This window comes from Notechis scutatus, chromosome 1, assembly GCF_049901735.1.
Source record: "Notechis scutatus isolate UNSWTSFEM ecotype Mainland chromosome 1, rNotScu1.2, whole genome shotgun sequence".
In the NCBI taxonomy this organism is placed as follows: Eukaryota; Metazoa; Chordata; class Lepidosauria; order Squamata; family Elapidae; genus Notechis; species Notechis scutatus.
In genome coordinates, this window is record NC_142009.1 from 316,543,671 (window position 1) to 316,560,798 (window position 17,128).

The following is a 17,128-nucleotide window of genomic DNA, read 5'->3' on the forward strand; positions in this document are numbered from 1 at the left end:
TACCTCTAAAGGAGTGAGGAACTACTGAAACCCAAGTCTCAGGACACTTCATCCTCACTCACCCAGGATTCAGTGATACATACCACATCTACCTTTTTATTCTCTGTCATGTCACAATTGTCTTATTAAAGCCACACCTAGCATTTAAGAGCATCAACCTGGGACTAGGTTCCAGCAATCCAGCTAATTATTTAAGTGTGACCAAGGAGGCTGGAAGAGGGGATTGGTCTCAAATTTCCTAAACCCCCACCCTTGGAACAGCTTGCCCCATTGTCTGCAATTACCTCTCTCTGATTATCACTAGCTTGATCCTCTTCTTCAGACATCTCTTCACTCCAATCACGTAGGGGAACTTTTCAACATTAAGAACATCCAGTAGCTCCTATTACCTCCCACTCTTCCACAATTCCACCCTTCTCATTTCTTTCCTGTCCTCCCATTTGCTCTTTTTCTGGGCAGCAGTTTAAGTGACTGCCCACATTTTTCTCATTTGCTCCACTCTCACCTGGGCAATGGTTAGTGACTCCCTGTGCTTTCTATCATCCTGTCCTCTCTCCCAGAGGTCATTTCTTCACCCTTTCAATCTCTATCCTCTCCACTCTCCTATCCATTCCTCTTTCTGCAAGTGACTTCTCTCCTCCACCTCCCGGTCTGGGAGAGGGAGGTCTACCTTCACCTCTTCCCACTCAATACACTCCTTTTGCCTTCCCCAATCCGCTCTTCACTTTTCTTGCCCCAACTGTTTTCTAGTTTTGTCCTCAAACTATTTCCCCCCACCGATCTTGCACAGCCTAACTTCCTAAACATCTGGCTCTCGGTTCTCCCTTCTCCCAACGACCCTCGACCGCTGGCTCGATCTCAGGCAATGAACCCGCGGATACCCCCTTCTTCGAGGGAACTAAGCTCCGCTTCTCCAAACATTCCTCCAGTTCCAACCTCCCCCGTTCTTCATCCATCATCGTCTCCCTCCGCCGCCACGCTTCTTTCTTTCCTCCGGGCCTCTTCGGCTCCGAGTGGCTCCCATCGACGACGCTCTCTCTTTCTGCCCATTGTGCCGGTCATCTCAGCTCTGCCTCTTCGCTAAAGCCATCCTTGGAAGTCTGATGGCGGCCTATCTGGGCTTCCGCCTTCTCTTCCGGTCTCCAGTCAAGCATCCATTGATCTCCGGTGGTTGCTGGAATTGGTTCTGCGGCCTTCACCGTCCCGGGGTAAATTGTGGGTCGGTGGGAAGCGACCGCCTGCCTTTCCCCGCCGCGGCCGCTTGTGGTTTTCCAGCCTGACTTCGGCGACCTCCGTGGCTCCGTCCCTCCAGCCCGGACCGGGTGGTTTTCTTAGGTCTCGTGCAGCCTGCCTCTTCTGTTTCCACCGTTTCTCTTTCATCACCTTCAATTCACACAACATCATTCTGTTTCTCGCCCCTCCAGACTTCCAACCCCCGAGATAGTTCATTCTTACACTTGCGAAAGGCACTTCCCCCTCCTTTTCCAGCAAAGGCACATCTCCCCCCTTTCTTTCTCCCTCATGAATCCCTTGACAGACCCTCGGCCCGTCAACTTCCTCCCCCCCCCCCGCGAGGCTTCCATGACCGGGCAGCGTCAGCAACCCACAGAAAGCGCAAATTATTCAGGCGGAAGGGAAGGTGTGAGCCAGAGGGGAAGGTGTGAGCCAGAAGCACCCTCCCTGTTGGGGGAAAAAAAAAGTCCATACACACACACACACACACCGCCGATACAGGATTGAGCTCTCCCGTGACAACTTTTCTCCCACGCGCGACTTACTGGCCGCCGCCCTCCTCCGGAGGCAATCACTCCCACCCACCTGCCCCCGGGTGAGGGCCGCTGGCTTATCTCTGGGGCGGCCTCGGCCATCTCTCCCGCAGTAAGGGTCCTCTTCTCGCAGCAGGAAAAGAAAAGGAGGGTGGGCGCCCCATTCCCCCCGCCAACATTTACCTCAAAGAGCTCGGGCGTGACCGCGGCCAGGGCACTCCCGTCGCCGTCTCTCTCCCGAATCCGTCCCCTCAGGCCGGCCGGCCGGCGCCCAGGCCAGGCCTCTTCCATTGTCTCTTCCCGCAGCGAGGTTGCTCGAGCTGCCGCGTTCGCCGCTCCCGCGGCGGCGGCGGCGGCAACTTCCAACTCCTCCTCCTTCGGAAACCAACCATAGGCCCCCCCCTCAAACGGCCACCGGGGCTGCTCGGCTCGCAGCCGCGGTGAGGCCTGGAAGGTGGCTCCGCCCAGGCGCCTCAGTCAGCTGCTGTCGCCGCCACCGCTGTCGTCTTCTCGGCCCTCCGGTGCAACCACACTCCGCTCATTTCGGGCGAAAAGGAGAGACCCGGCGAAGAGGTCGGCGCTGGGACCGAAGGCCTCCTCAAACCGTCACCCAGAGGAGGGACGGGTGGCGGAAGCGCTTCTGGTTGAGGGGGGAATCGAGTAACAGCGGGAGGAGGCCGCGTACTCTAAAAGGGGGCTCTGCTCGGCGCAGTTGAGGCCTGTTGTCTCAGGGGGTTTTAAGGAAACGGTTTCTTGCTATGAGGGAAGGCGTTTTTGGAGCAAGGACTCTAATTTACCAGGGATGCCTTAAGCATTTGGGGGCAGAGTGCGGCTCCTTGGCTTAGGAGGCTGTCTCCTATAAGAAGGAGGGGAGACACTGACTAGGGAAGAGGCTTTGTGTGCTGCAAAAGAATCTGCCTTTTCTGCTTGCAGAGAAGCCTCTCAATGGAATAATTACACTACTTAACATGGAAGGGAAACTGGGCTTCTTCCTAATTTGGAGGCTCTGCCCTGCTATAAGGGCCAGGTTGGGTGGAGATCCTCTTTCTAGAACTGGGGTTTTCAAGTTGGGAATCCCTATACAAGAAACTGCTGACCTACAAAACGGGGGTGTTTGTTGGGGTGTAACTCCAGGCATAGAATGGGCTGGGTCTAATTTGGGGTGAGGGGGCCTTATTTCCTTTTGAAAGCCTCTTGTCCAATACATTTAAGATTCCCTAATCTGTCTCCCCTAGATTTTTGGGTGGAATGTAATTAACGAAAGAAGTGTGTCCTAATAAGTGCCCTGATGGTGTGTTTATGGAAAGGGAGTATGGTGAAGAGTAAGAGAATCCAATCCTCCCATGCAGAAGCAAGTTGCAGCGCTGGAAATGAGAAGGAAGAATTTATGAGCCACATCAAACAATGCCCAGAACTGGAAGTTTCTTGGCAGTAAAGCTATCATGGACAAAGTGATCTTCTGGTCTGCTAATTATCAGTGATGGCTCTGAGAGGACTATGGCTCATCAGTTATGAGCAAGAAGTACAAAGCACTGTGCTGTTTTCCAGGTAATACAGTGTATTTGTCTTTTCCAAGCCTGTGTAACATACATTTCTTTACTGCAAATACTGGCACCTTATGCTGACTTTTCTATCATTTTCTGTCTATACTCTAAAGCAGAACTCACGTGAATTGAGCTAATGGATGGTGAGCATCCTGCCGTCTTTAGGAGAGGACCTATAATTTAGCAGAGCATATGTTTGCATGCAGACAGATTCAGATTCAGTTTTTGATATCCCTAGTTTTGGTATCAAGCAAGTAATGAGAATGAACTGTCTGCTACTGTATAGAGATGCTCTCAGAATGTACAAGTATAGGTTAAAGTGGACAAACAGCAATTTTGCAACTTCTTTCCTTCATAACCTTGTACAATCCAAATTTACTTGGAATTACCAATATAAAATAAAAACTCTGTCTCAGTAGAATGCAGTATTCTCTGTTATAGAACCACCCCAGGCAATAATATGCTGACATTTTTATCATATAAGTTAGAACATGAGTGTCAAACTCACGGCATCACATTGCTGTCACATGACATATCGCGACGTTTTTACCCTTTGTGGAGCTGGTGTGGGCGTGGCCTGCATGTGACAAATCCGGCCCATGGGCTGCCAGTTTGATACCCCTGAGCTAGGAGGCCATTGGAGGAAAGGCCATTTCTAATATATAAATTTAAGTGTGTTTTAGAGCTTTTTTCATTCTTTCCAAGGCTCACTGATAGCTGTGATTCCAAAAGACTGAAATCTCTCACAGAGAAGTGTCTACATTATTAATCTACAGTGCCTATGATTTTTTGAAAGCATAGAAATTAACATTGGGAACAGAGGAAACCTTAGATCTTTGATCTGTCTAGCAGCTAGCCCATTGTTATTTAAAATGAGCAATGGCTCTTAAACTTTATTGGGGAAGTGGAGTGGAGGATTGTGAATTGAAACCAGAATTAAATTTATGCTTAATTCTGGTTACATAAGCATAAACACTAGAAATCTTAAATCCTTTCTGTATGAGTCATTATCTCTGTAGAAATATTATGATATTGCAGCCCTACTTGCAGCTTGTACTAGAGATGGGTGGAGACTATGGATTTCTATAACAAATGAGTTATTAATGGAGTATAATTGCTCTTCTCTTCTTTAACAAAGACTGGGGAGAAGGCCAGAATAAGTTCCATATCAGAGCTGCAAATAACTGGTAACCATAGATGGCAGTAAAGAGAATCAGAAACGTAAGCCTTGAAAAAAAAAAGTTTAAATAAGCATTCACACCACTGCAAAATGGAAAAAACTTGTTTATATCTAAACAAGAATATACTCTGCCACCCACAAGCCCTTACTTTCATGTGAATGTTGCAAGAGTTGAAATTAAAAACATAAAGAATATACACTGTTTCTGAAAAATCTGTACACAAACTGTGATGGTGATTGTTTAGGTATAGCAGTAATTGTACTCTGCAGTGTAGACTCAGGAACTCTTCAGGCATCCTTCAGTCAAACTGGGAATTAGAAATAACAAATAATATTCTTCCACCGTGCCAAGTTCAAATACCAACTCAACATATTACCAATTATTCCCTTTTGTTCATTCCTACTATATACTTTAAAGTTACACTGTCAACTTGACATTTTTGAATTAGATTAATTTGGGGGAGGAAAGTCTTGCTTCTGACAAAGGAGTCTTTTAGAAATAATTATTGCACAACATAATAGTTAAACCCATTTGTTAAAAAAAAATACGTTTTTCTGCTCTCCTGGTGATATTACAAGTGTTTGATATTTCCTTCACACTGAATAATGACATAATTAACTATCGGGCTAATCAGTAAGGAGAGACACCAGTGCAGCCAATGATAGTCAACCATTCTGTCCAGAGAAATACAAAACATTGTTTCTCAGATAGTTAGGGTGGCAAATAATGCAAGCATTGTCCCTTTTTGATTAGCATATCTTGTTGGTCACAGAACTATGAAGAAGCAAGTCTCTGAGTTCCTCAGTTAAGATAAGACATCTCTGCAATCACTAACGGAGATACATTTGGGGTATGAGTACTTGTTCAAGTGAAATGAGAGCTGAATACATGAATATAAGAACATAAAAGTTGCAAAAAAGTTCATTGTGTCACTGCATAAAATGCTTACTTTTTAACATAAAAAATATGTTGGAGCCTGTTTATGAATTAGAACAGGATTTTATAAAATTAGCTCCAAATGTATTTCAAGTTTTATACATGTGGAATAATAACAGATTGACGTGATCTTTTGTACCTGATTCCAGATTTGTGCAAGCAGGAAGACAGTACAGAATGTTAATATTTCTGTTGTACTTCTATTTCCATATTGCAGACGTTACCCCACAGTTGAAAAGCGAGCACAGTTTTTCAATGGGCCAAGTTATGTGTCAATACCAGAAGACGGTCCCTTCCTTAAAGCATTACTTTTTGAATTGAGGCTGACAGATGAAGGTCAACACTTTGTGGAGTGTAGAGATGGCTGTTCCAGAATCAACAAGACCTCAGTCTATACCCTGCAGGTTGAAAGGAAGGATCTTTGGCCTGTGGTAGCTTTCTGGAAGAGTGGACTGATTTATGTTGGCCTCCCTTTAGTTGAACAGTCCCTTATGCCACGACCACCTCTCTTCAGTATCAGTGGAATCTCTCAGGCTTTTGACTTCTTATCAGGACTCCTGGCTTTTATGAACTCTAATCAGAAGAGTGATGCAGAGAGGAGTGCCAAAGTTGCCCAACTTCCAAGTTTGGTTATGCAATCCTGTCCTCTGGGCACTCCATTAGATGCAAATTTAAATGGTTCATTGGAAAACAGTCACGTTGCTGTAAGTAGTCACACTCAGAAACCACCAGCTTGGAGAAGCAACACATACAAGGGAAAACCTCAAGTTAATATCTGTATCATTGAAAAAGTCAAATCTGTCCAGTATGACCAAAGGGATGTGGCAGACATGTGGCAAGTTTATGGAACTATAACGTGCAAGGTGAGATGATTCCTATTGCAAATCTCTATAACCTATTTGACACATGGATGCATCTGGAAAAGCAACTGTTCAGCTCATCTTGGTGTGTAAAGAAGCTGAACTTAATATTTTTAATGCTTTAGCATGCCAAAGGAAAGATACCGGGGGGGGTTAGACTCTGTCATTCTGGTAAATTAAAACAGAATGAAAATCTCACTTTACAGTTATGCTTTTGCATATCTTACGCTTAATTTTGCTGGTAACAGTACAAGCTGCTAATTTTTTTATCAGTTTTACATTGATTTTTATTTATTTACCAAATGTATATATTTCAGTATACAACATTTCATATGCAGTTCATTCACACACACAAACACACATAATAGCCTTATAAAATTGGTCAAATTGAGAATCAGTAACCCATTTCTAACACATATACCCCTATAAATGGACATGGAAGACTTGAAGAGAAAAGCAAAAAGATTAGACCGCTCTAAATCTTATTTGCCTGTGTACCTTTGGAAGTCCAATTATGGTTAAATCATGTATTGGTATGGTGTTTGATGGAAGTAGAAGCACTGGCAACGTAATCTAATATGTGCATACTCCAAAATAATTGCTACTTATCCCATTGTGTCTTATACTAAAAAAAACAAGACTGCAACAAATATGTTTGACAACTCCGTAGAGATTTGAACCTTTATTTTCTAGATTAAAAAATGAGTAGTTTACAATAAATGATGAAGTCCAGGTTGGAAAACAAACTTAGATGTTATCTATTTGCATATGCAGTAGATGAAAATAGTTTATAAAAATCAATACGTTTATTTAAAAAAGGCTAAAGTTATAATAAATAACTATAATCCTATGCTATAATATGTATGTTGGATTCCATAAATCATTTACCATCAATTTCTATTAAAAGTATCCATAGACCTTGGCAAAAACAACTCTTGCTTAACATTTTGAAGGCTGTTGCTCATCAGAGTATATTATTGTGGTTGAATGAATCACCATACTTTGTATAAGGCAACATTTATAAAATTGAGGGTTGTAATAAATTTACTTTATACATCAGTTTTTGTATTTGCTGTGCTTATATTTTGTAAGGAAATAATTTAAAAACTCAGTTCTGATATGAAAGCTAACTAAAAATAGATAAGACTAAGGTTCATTTTAGCTACTGAAACAATGTTTGTCCACTCCTTACTCTAAGCAAGAAAAAAGTTGAGATTTCCTCTTGCCACAAGATAGTATACAATTTATTGTAGAAAGTGTATTAAATTAGGCTGATCACCAGTAATTTCCTATTCTCCTATGTTTTTGTGTTTGAAGTGTGATATAGAAGGCACTGCTCCCAATGTGACTGTTGGTTTGAACCTCCCTGCCAATGGTTCTCCTCTCCAAGATATTTTGGTCCACCCATGTGTAACATCCCTTGATTCTGCTATTCTGACCTCCAGTAGTGTTGATGCAATGGACGATTCAGCTTTCAGTGGACCTTACAAATTCCCTCTGATACCGCCTTCAGATCTCTTTAATCTGTGCTTTTACACTTCCCAGGTAAGTTTTCACGATTGGTAACAAACCAGTTCAGGAACAACAACATCAAATGTTTACCAAAGGCTCCTAATATCAAACTAGAAAAAAAACATTTGATAGGACAGTTTGGCTACATTTGTTAAGCATATTGAAGTAAAAATGCCCATCTAAATTTATTATGAAGAAAAAGCCTTGAATTGAACTTTTAATGAGTAAGGTTTTTACATGTGAGTTGATTTTTTACCTAATTTTCATCTCTGAGAGACAAGAGAGCCCCAGTATCTTTCTTGGCAATAGCTTGGCTTCTCAACATGACAGATGATCCTTTCTCAACTATGTGATTCTGAACGGAATTTTCAAGTTAGCAATGGCCCTCCAGCTTATTACATGCTTTGTGTGATGTTAGGAGAGCTTTTGGCCTTCATCCTAGAAATATTTCCAGCACCCTGCTGATCAGTGGTTTAGAGAATCTAGCTTGCAAATGAGTTGTTAATTCCTATTTTCCATTAGAATTAAGCACTCTCTGCCTAATTATCTTACTGTTTAGCAATCACAGAGTATATCTGACATCTGGAAGCTGTCATCCTATTTTAATTTATTTTATTTTATTTTAGAATGTGTACCCTTATCACATACTTCCAAAGGAAGCCTAAGGGTAGCTTTACAACATACAAAAATGGAAACCAACAATCTATAGAATACATTAAATGATTTTAATTTAGAAATATAACAAATTCAAATATTTATTTCTGTGTATCCCAACCAGGTACCAGTTCCACCTATTTTGGGATTTTATCAGTTGAAAGAAGAAGAATCACAGTGGAAGTTCACAATTCACTTGAAACTTCACGAAAGTATGAAAAATACTTTTGAATACTGCAAAGCTTATATTCCATTTTTTAATAGGTAAGACTAATCCTTCCCTCCCTCAAATCAACAAAACAAAGACTTCTTTGTAGACATTGTTCTTTGGGGAGTACTTGAAAAATCTCCATTTATAGGAAAAAAAAATGGCCAGAGTAGCTGAGTGTACTACTTCAAGAAGGTAGGAACCATGTTATTGGTCTGCCAGACACCTGATAGACCCTACTGGGTTTTTAGAGGATGCTTGGGGAGATTTCTGACTATTTATCATACTCAGGCCTTACTTTCCTCTTGGAGTCAGAGGGCGACTGGAGTCTTGGATCAGATCACACGTTGTAGTATTTTTTTTGCCTGTGATGCCCTCTTGTTTTCAGTGGAGCTCTGAGAGATGAAGCAGCAGAGCACCACTGGAGGAAGGAGAAGGACACATATGACTGAGCACAGATAACGGCCTTTATTAAGGATGACATCATGACAAGAGTGGCAAAATGCGGGTGTTTTTTCTCTCATATTTCCTCTGCACTTTGCCACTCTGGCCCTGTTAAAGGTAAACTGCTCAAACCTTAAACAGGGCCATGGGGAGAGAGAGATGATTCAGAAAATCATCTGAAGAGCTGTTGTGACAATTTTTTTCAAGACATCTGGCAAATTCATTTAAATTCACTCTGAACTGGACTACAACTGTTGAATTGATTACTTATCTTGTTATGTGGGAAGATTTTTGTCCTCAGAAAATAGGCTGCTTGGGCCTGAGAATGTAAACTCAATACATCCCTTTTTGTTTGTTTAAAGCATTCTTTAGAGAGCCATGGTGGCTCAGTGGAATCCAGTCTTGCAGGCTAATTCTGCCAACTGCCAGGAGTTTGATTCTGACTGGCTCAAGGTTGGCTTCAGCCTTCCATCCTTCTGAGGTCGGTAAAATGAGGACCCAGATTGCTGACTCTGTAAACTACTTAGAGAGGGCTGTAAAGCACTATGAAGCAATATATAAGTCTAAATGTTATTGCTATTCTGGAAGATGACAAGTTGTTGGGTCTGAATAGTGGTGAATTTATTCTTGAATGAAAGGATGAATTTGCCTGAATAGTGGTCCATCCCTTCCTTAAGAAGCCATTCTTTGACCAAGTAGTAGTGGATAATTTCTGAATTGTCTCGTGACTTTCTTTTTTGGGAAATGTTGTTGAAAAGCCGTCAACCAGTAGTTTCACAAGCCTCTTGAGGAAACAGATTACAGGGATCCCTTTCAGTTGACTGAACATAGTAAAGAAATGACACTGATCATGCTTGTAGATGACCAGGGATAGAATAAAAATGGGGGTAGTGCATATATTCTATGCCTTCCTTAATCTCTCAGAAGCCTTTAATACTATCAATCATGGTTTACTTCTGTACAGATTCAGGCTTATGAGCAGGAAGCTTGGTGTTTCACTGATTTTCCTTCAATGCAGTTCTGGTTGGTATTTATACTGGGAGGGCTCTAACACTTGATCCTTTCTGTGTGGTATATCGCAAGACTCAGTTCCCTCCCCACTCTTGTTTTAACATCTACCTGAGGTTGCCAGATATTAACATGGCATGAGGTAACAATATGCTGATTATAACCAATTGTATCTCTCAGCGCTTGATGTCCAAATGATGCTATTGAGGTTCTGACTCAGAATCCAGAAACTTAAGGGGTTTAGATGGAGAGAAACATACCCAAACCCCATCCTAACAAAATCAAGTCTCTCTGCTCTGATTTCTGTAGAGAATACAGTTGAGTGATTTTTTTTACTGTTTCTATATTTTCATTTTCCCTAGCACCATAATCTATTTTTGTAGTGCACCCATGGCTCCCAGCATTGGACTTTCAGTGCAATACAAGACAGCAAGCAGGCATTTGAGCATTCCAAAGGGAAGCGGAATAGTTAGGAGTCAAACAAAAGCCCAATGTGTAAAACTGAATAATCTTGTTTCCAGCCAAAAAACACAGTCATGGTCATGTGACTTCCCACTTAGCAATTATTTTGTTTAGTAGCAGTGTTGCTGGTTCCGTTTAAGAACATTAAGCAAGGACTACCTATATACAACACAACATAGTTAACTTGAATACTGAAATAACATGTGAAGCTTTGAAAAAGGGAAGATGAAAATGGCCATTCAGGAAATACTTAAATGAATGAATCATGTGATTGAATTTTAGTTAAGTGGATTACAAAATTGCAATATGCTTTATTGTAAGTTTTCTCTGTGACAATCATTTGAAATCCCCAAGCCATGACTTCAATGTGGAATTTATTTACTTACCAGCCTTCCAGAAAAATGGATACATTCCAGATCTAAGGATTTTATGTCACACAATTACTCCCACAAGCATGTCCTTTGCTGAGAATTCTGGTAGTTGAAATCCATATATCTACAGGGCACCAAGAGTGGGAATAACTGGTATAAGTTGTTGATTTGTGTCAGACATAATTCATAAAAAAGGCATGTGCTCTTTTCTTAGTTGTTCAGAAATTACTCAAAATTGCTTTATTAAATAATAAAGTCATTTAGAGTCACTTTCTGCAACAAGAAATAATGCTTTGTTCTTGATTCTTAGAGGTCCTATTACTCAGTTGGAATACAAAATCAGCTATGGCCAACTTGAGGTATCAAAAGAGAAAAGCTTGCTGATTTGGTTCATAGGTAAGTTAAATATATTTGGCCCCATCTGATCCAAGAAAAGGCTCAACTTCGTTTGGATACACCTTGCAGGTTGCTTTGTTTACTAATGGACAAAGGAATTTATTTTGTGTTGTGCTTTATCATTTAATTCCAGACAATCCCAAATAAAGTGGGGAAAATTCCTACCCAAAGGCTGCTAGAAGCTCTGTATTGACAATACTGGGCTTAAACAAAGCAATGCTAATATTCAAGCAGCTTCCCGTGTTCCTAAAATATCCTAGAGACCTCTGATAAACCAGACAATTCCAAAGGTAGATTCTTTCACCTAGGCCTTTACTTGTCTTCTCTATCTGGAAGAAAATTAAGTCGCTTTGTAAAACATCTTTACCATTTTTCCAGAATTTTTTTCCAAAGTAGCAGATGAGATCAAAAGGCATGAGCAACCTTTTATTTGCAGCTTATTTTAATCATTTTTGTCCAAAATTTCAACTGTGCAAACTTGGAAAGCTATCAAAAATTGAAACGTGTCAAGTTGTGGCTGCAGTTAGCTATAAACTACCCTCCCCTGCTTTATTATCTTCTTGGGTCCCCTTCTGTTTTTATTTGCCACATATGGTGTGCTAATTCTATTACCTATTTCTGAAAATTAGTTATTTAGAATTTTTCAAAAACCTTAATGGCACCTGGAGATATATTTTTTTCTTGGTTATTTTGTCAGATGTCCACCTCTTCCATGAACATCCTTGTAAGCCAGGATTCTTCTGGCTTTTTTATCCTGAAATATCTTGCAAACTTTCCTGCTTTTTCTGAGTTAGGCTCCAATACCAAAAGTGAGTCTGATCTTATACTGAAGAACATTAAACTGAAGAACATGGTGAGAAGATGTATTCTGAGTAGTAAAATGATCCTCCACACACTGCTTTTGTTCTTGACCTTCTGCCATCTGTTTTATGAAGGACCAATATATCTGTTATCCTACATAGTTTATCCTGTAGAAGAAATGTAATATAAATGTTAAATAGTCTCTGTGGAATCATTCCTGTGAAATATTTCTAGCCTCTCCCTCTTTTTTTTTTTTTACTCTTAAAGGGCAAAAATTTCCCAAATCTCTGGAAATTTCTCTTACTGGGAGTGTTGCTTTTGGTCCAACAAATCAGGATCAGCCAGTTGATGCTGTTTGTACTGGAAATACTGCATATGTTAAAGTAAGTTACGATATTTAAGAGAAAATGGGGAAAACTAGATCTTATTATCTGGCTTTGCAGTCAATAGAAAATGGTATCTGTGTGCTCAGAGGATGGAAGTTCCTTGGTGCTGTAGGCTTTCAAACTGGGTGAAAGAACAATAAGAATCTTTTCAAGAGATCTCATTTTAGAATCAGTTGTATGTATGAGAACGTTGCCATTGCAAGAACCAATTTTAGGCCGATTTTTTTCTTTTTCAATTTTTTTAAAAATCTTATCAAGGTAAAAATTACTCAAAAAGCTATATTGTAGCTAACTTAACTTTTGGTTTAAAACAAATGAATAAGGAAGTCAGCCATGTTGAACACAATACTTTATTGTAGATTGATACATAGATCTTTGTGTGATGTTGACCAATCATCTGCATGCTTAAATTGGTTGCTGCATTTCTTTGCAGTTGGTCAATTATATATAAATTGCTAGTATATTGCCCTCCCTTCCCTTCCCCCCACCTCCCCAAAAAAACAGAAATGAGAGTCACTGCATCTCTCTTTCAGTGTTATTTGCTTGGTTGTCTTTAGCTTTATTTTAAAATATTGGATTTCACACTTACTGGATGTTACACAGACCAACATTCCATCCAGGTCTTTTCATCGGGCAAAGCAAAGATCAGTACAGGTGAGCATATTTCATCTTTGGCAATTTAAATTGAAGCAAATACATTTAACTTCCAAACATTTATGTCTTTTTGTTGTGTATTGGTCTGAAAATTTGAGTTTTTAATGAAGCATGTATCTCTATGTTACAATATTCTGCCCCTTTATTATGTCTTATGAAAGCATTATTTTTTAAATTAAAAAAAATGAAATGTATTTTGTACATTAGGATATAATCAATCTAAGAACTTACTTTCTCAATTTCTTTGAATTTTAGCTCGTGAGGTACTTTCATCAGATTACTACATCTGGAATTCCAAAGCCCCAGCACCTGTTATATATAGAACTTTACTTTTCTAAATTTTCTATTCGGTTTTGTACTAGGAAAAAATATATGGCCAAAGTATTTTACATCTGTTCAAAGCTTCTGTTCAAGGTAAAACAAAATATTAAATGATCATTTATCTATGATTTAAAATGTCTAAAGTTTGTCTGTGAATGTACTATTAAAGACATTGCCTGATATATAACTCTTGGACAGTCAAACTGACCTGGTGCCAAATAGATTACTTGGAAATTAAAATCTTTCTTGTAGGTATTGTTGATTTTACTGTCACATTTCTCAACCTTAACTAAGTTGCTGAACAACATTTCTTCACATTACTGGCCTTCAAAAAATGTTTTGAACAAACAGAACTTTAGAAGTACCTCTGTCTATATACATAATGAAAAGTATTTTGCTTTTTACCTTGAGCAACCAGTCTTTTTCTACCAAATTAGATGTATGCTAGATGCATCCGATATATAGTTTAAACTGTAGAAAATATTCTTGAATTTGTAAGTTTAATCTTGTTATGCATAAGTTGCCAACTTTCTTTGCTGCTTTTATTTCTGAGAAGGGCAGCAATTTATGCTGACAGCTACTTCACTTCTGTCCTTATACTGACATAAAAATCATTGGTAAACTAGTTCCACAGACAATTTTTAAAACTATAGTTTCCAGTAGCTGAAATTACGATCTTCAGTATCTGAAGAATAGGCCTTCAAGAGGAAGAATGTATTTAAAATATTTGCCTGAACATAATAATATCCAGACATTTCTTTAACACTGTTAGTCATTTGTCTGTTAAAAGAATAAAACAGAACAAGCTCTTGATTTAGGACAAAAGAATTGCTTTTTCAAAAGAAACTACTGCTGTGTTATACATAAAAACTACTGTTCCCGTTAAGCTTGGGCAAGAAATCAGAGCTGAAATCGACATCATTTAATTAAATGAATTTCAATATTAATGTTAGGAGTTCTTAGTAAAATGAATTAAGATCAAGAAATCTATGTTCTAATCCAGTTGGAACAATGACATTTCAGTCCTATATCACTCCTTGTTATCTCCAGTCTGCCACCCAGCAGGTAGATGATTGTTCTCCAAAAAATTTGAAGTTGGTCACATGAAGGCTCATTGCTATAATTTAACTCTGTAGTTATATTGATAATGGCAGCTCCTGTTTCAGTGAGATAAATATTGAATATGAAACAAGGCTATAGTGGAAAGGAGAAAATACCAATTATTGTTTTTATCACATTTGAGAAATTAAAAGGTTCATCTAGAATACATGCACATACACATACAAGTAAGACACTTCAACATAGTGGCTGCTGCAAATCACTCCAAGTAAATGGGGAAAAAGATGCATTATAAAAAGCAATACATCCAGATGGTGCAAAATGAAAATGTGCTATCAATAAATATTGGCTCAAGTTGTGTCTTCTGAAAGAAAACCTGGAAGTCTGCAAACCTCATTCTGAACTATTTTGTCAAAGTGGACAAACCAGAATTGTCTAAAAACAAAAGGGAGGAGTGAAGAAAATTCATGCCTTTGTATCCTTTTCTTTTATGAATTGTTTAGACACAATGGTTTTCCCCGAATCTCAATAACTGTCAGTGCATCTGTGCCATAACTGGCATTTTTTCTCTAGATGCCACTCTTACGTTAAAACTACATTCCAAGACACCAATCTATCTTACAGCAGAACATGGATGAAACAGCTGTGATGGGCAGTCAGAAATGATATCCAGCCTCCCGTATTGTCTCATCTAACATCTATATTAACAGCAATATGTCCATATCATTGTTCTGGAAAACAAGAAACTGACAACCTTCCTATACATTTTGGTCTTATTTTTCAGTGTAATTTTTGTTTTTTTCTCAAATTTGTTTATGGAACCATCTTACAAAAAATTCTGTTACACACCAGGAACAATTTTTGAACCTAGAATGCTAAAAATGAGGAATGCTTTTCTTAACTGGCATTAATATAGTCGTTAAGTTGATCCTGTTTTAAAATAAACCAGAGGCCACAGATGTGACGTGCTAATTTTGTCTTATTTATCTTTTTTAACTGGTATTTTTTGGAAGGCAGGAAATTGAGGTGCAGTGAATTATCAGAAAATGAACAAACCTCCACAAAGTTATTAGAAAAAGCCTTGGGGAATCTGGAGAACAGCACAAAAGAAAGACAAACAGCTTTTTTCTCAAATCATAAGATCAAATAGCACAAGTTTTAATGGTATGCTAGATGATAAATAATATTCGTGTTTGTATGTAGTGGAGAAACTTTAAAAGTATAATTTTTTAAAAAATATCCCAGGTTGAGATAGTAATCTAATAGTTGGTTAAAACATAATAAAACATAGCTTGATTAACACAGACCATGCTGCTTAGTTGAAACTGACAAAACTTCCAAAAGACAACCGGGGTGAACTGAAATTTAAAAATCTGTTTTTCTCAAAGATAACATCTAGGAGATACCACCTGTGCAGATGTTAGTTGCTTCTTGAAAGGAGGAGGGAGTGGGGCACATAGGCAGACGAACATGTGTACTCCAGCCTAGATTTGTTGTGCATAGATTCACCTACTGCATGTTACATTCATTTAATTTATATAAAGAGACATATTTGACTCTGGATTGGACCACCGGAGTTCATGTAAGCTTTTCCTTGTTGCAAGGATTCTCTTCTCAGTTACAGCCTAGCTTCTATATTTAGCTAGTTTTATATGTAGATAACAGTAATGTTACACAAAAGGGTTCTCAGATAAAAGGAGAGGTTTCCTAATTATGAAAGTACATTCAAACAAATGTTCCCTTCTGCGTTCTGAAATGGGAGAGCTGAACCATTGGATAGGTCTCAGTTCTGAAAACAATGGCAGACGAATAATAATGTCCTTATAAGGAGATAACTAATGGTCACAACACAGAATACAGGGAAAAAATTAAAAGCAGTTATGAAAAAATAGAATTGGATGAGGACAGCAGGAAACTATTTCAAAAGGTAAATTACTCCATATAAATTTCATTACCATAATCTAGGCCAGGGGTGTCAAACTTGCGTCGTCACAGCATCACGTGATGTATCGTGACTTTTTTCCCCTTCGCTAAACGGGGCCTGGGTGTGGCCAGCACATGACGCATCCAGCCTGTGGCCCGCAAGTTTGACACCCTGATCTAGACTGTCTTGCCAACAGCTGCTTCAGTTCTTTTTAATTATTACATTAGAGTTACATTCATTTCTGTTTGGTCTTAAATGTGAAGTGTTTTCACATTTCATTTCAGCATCTCCCTGTATCACTATTTTAAACGTTTTTTGACTGCCTAGTATTTTTCTCTCATGGACCTATGAAAGAGGCTTCCCAGACACTCTTTCTTCCCAAAGAGAATTACCTTTGCTAATACACCTTAGCAAACAATTTCTATTATGAATGTCTGAGTTCATATGTTGCCCTAGGCTATAGTATAGTTGCTTTCATTTTGGCATGGTCTGGAAAGTATGGTTTATTTCTTAGTGTGGATTGAACCAAGCCAATGTGAGTTATTTCACAAATCATGATTTCAGAAGTCACAGATTGTGACTTGCATGCAACACAGTATCCACCATCTAGCACGCTGAACCATGCATGCAGTTGGCTGGGA

General features: G+C 39.2%; 2 protein-coding genes across 10 annotated transcripts in view; one reads left to right on the forward strand and one right to left on the reverse strand.

Annotated features, from left to right (window-relative positions):
- Window positions 1–2,269, reverse strand: part of EXOC5 (exocyst complex component 5) — a 24,810-nt gene extending 22,541 nt beyond the window's left edge. Inside the window, exon 1 of one of the 2 annotated variants that reach the window (XM_026670210.2) lies at window positions 1,950–2,269. In XM_026670210.2, coding sequence (XP_026525995.2) covers window positions 1,950–2,057 — 108 coding nt within the window. In that variant the 5' untranslated portion in view covers window positions 2,058–2,269. Of the gene's footprint in view, window positions 1–284; window positions 504–1,949 lie in introns of those variants that run through there. The other variant, XM_026670209.2, reaches the window with a different exon arrangement.
- On the forward strand, window positions 2,046–15,154 carry AP5M1 (adaptor related protein complex 5 subunit mu 1). 8 transcript variants are annotated; one of them, XR_015746908.1, is made up of 10 exons: window positions 2,205–2,339; window positions 3,002–3,314; window positions 5,645–6,290; window positions 7,605–7,832; window positions 8,578–8,717; window positions 11,257–11,342; window positions 12,411–12,526; window positions 13,087–13,183; window positions 13,439–13,597; window positions 15,137–15,154. XR_015746908.1 is itself a non-coding variant. In XM_026670212.2 (9 exons), exons 2-9 carry the CDS (start codon window positions 3,247–3,249, stop codon window positions 13,519–13,521), a joined length of 1,464 nt encoding a protein of 487 aa, XP_026525997.1. In that variant the 5' UTR covers window positions 2,046–2,339; window positions 3,116–3,246; the 3' UTR covers window positions 13,522–13,744. The 8 variants fall into 8 exon arrangements, 5 of the variants coding, with proteins under 5 accessions (XP_026525997.1, XP_026525996.1, XP_087808538.1 ...); XM_026670212.2 differs by lacking the exon at window positions 15,137–15,154 and having other exon boundaries at window positions 2,046–2,339; window positions 3,116–3,314; window positions 13,439–13,744; XR_015746910.1 differs by lacking the exon at window positions 15,137–15,154 and having other exon boundaries at window positions 2,202–2,339; window positions 3,116–3,314; window positions 13,063–13,183; window positions 13,439–13,639.
- The last annotated feature ends 1,974 nt before the right edge of the window (window positions 15,155–17,128 follow it).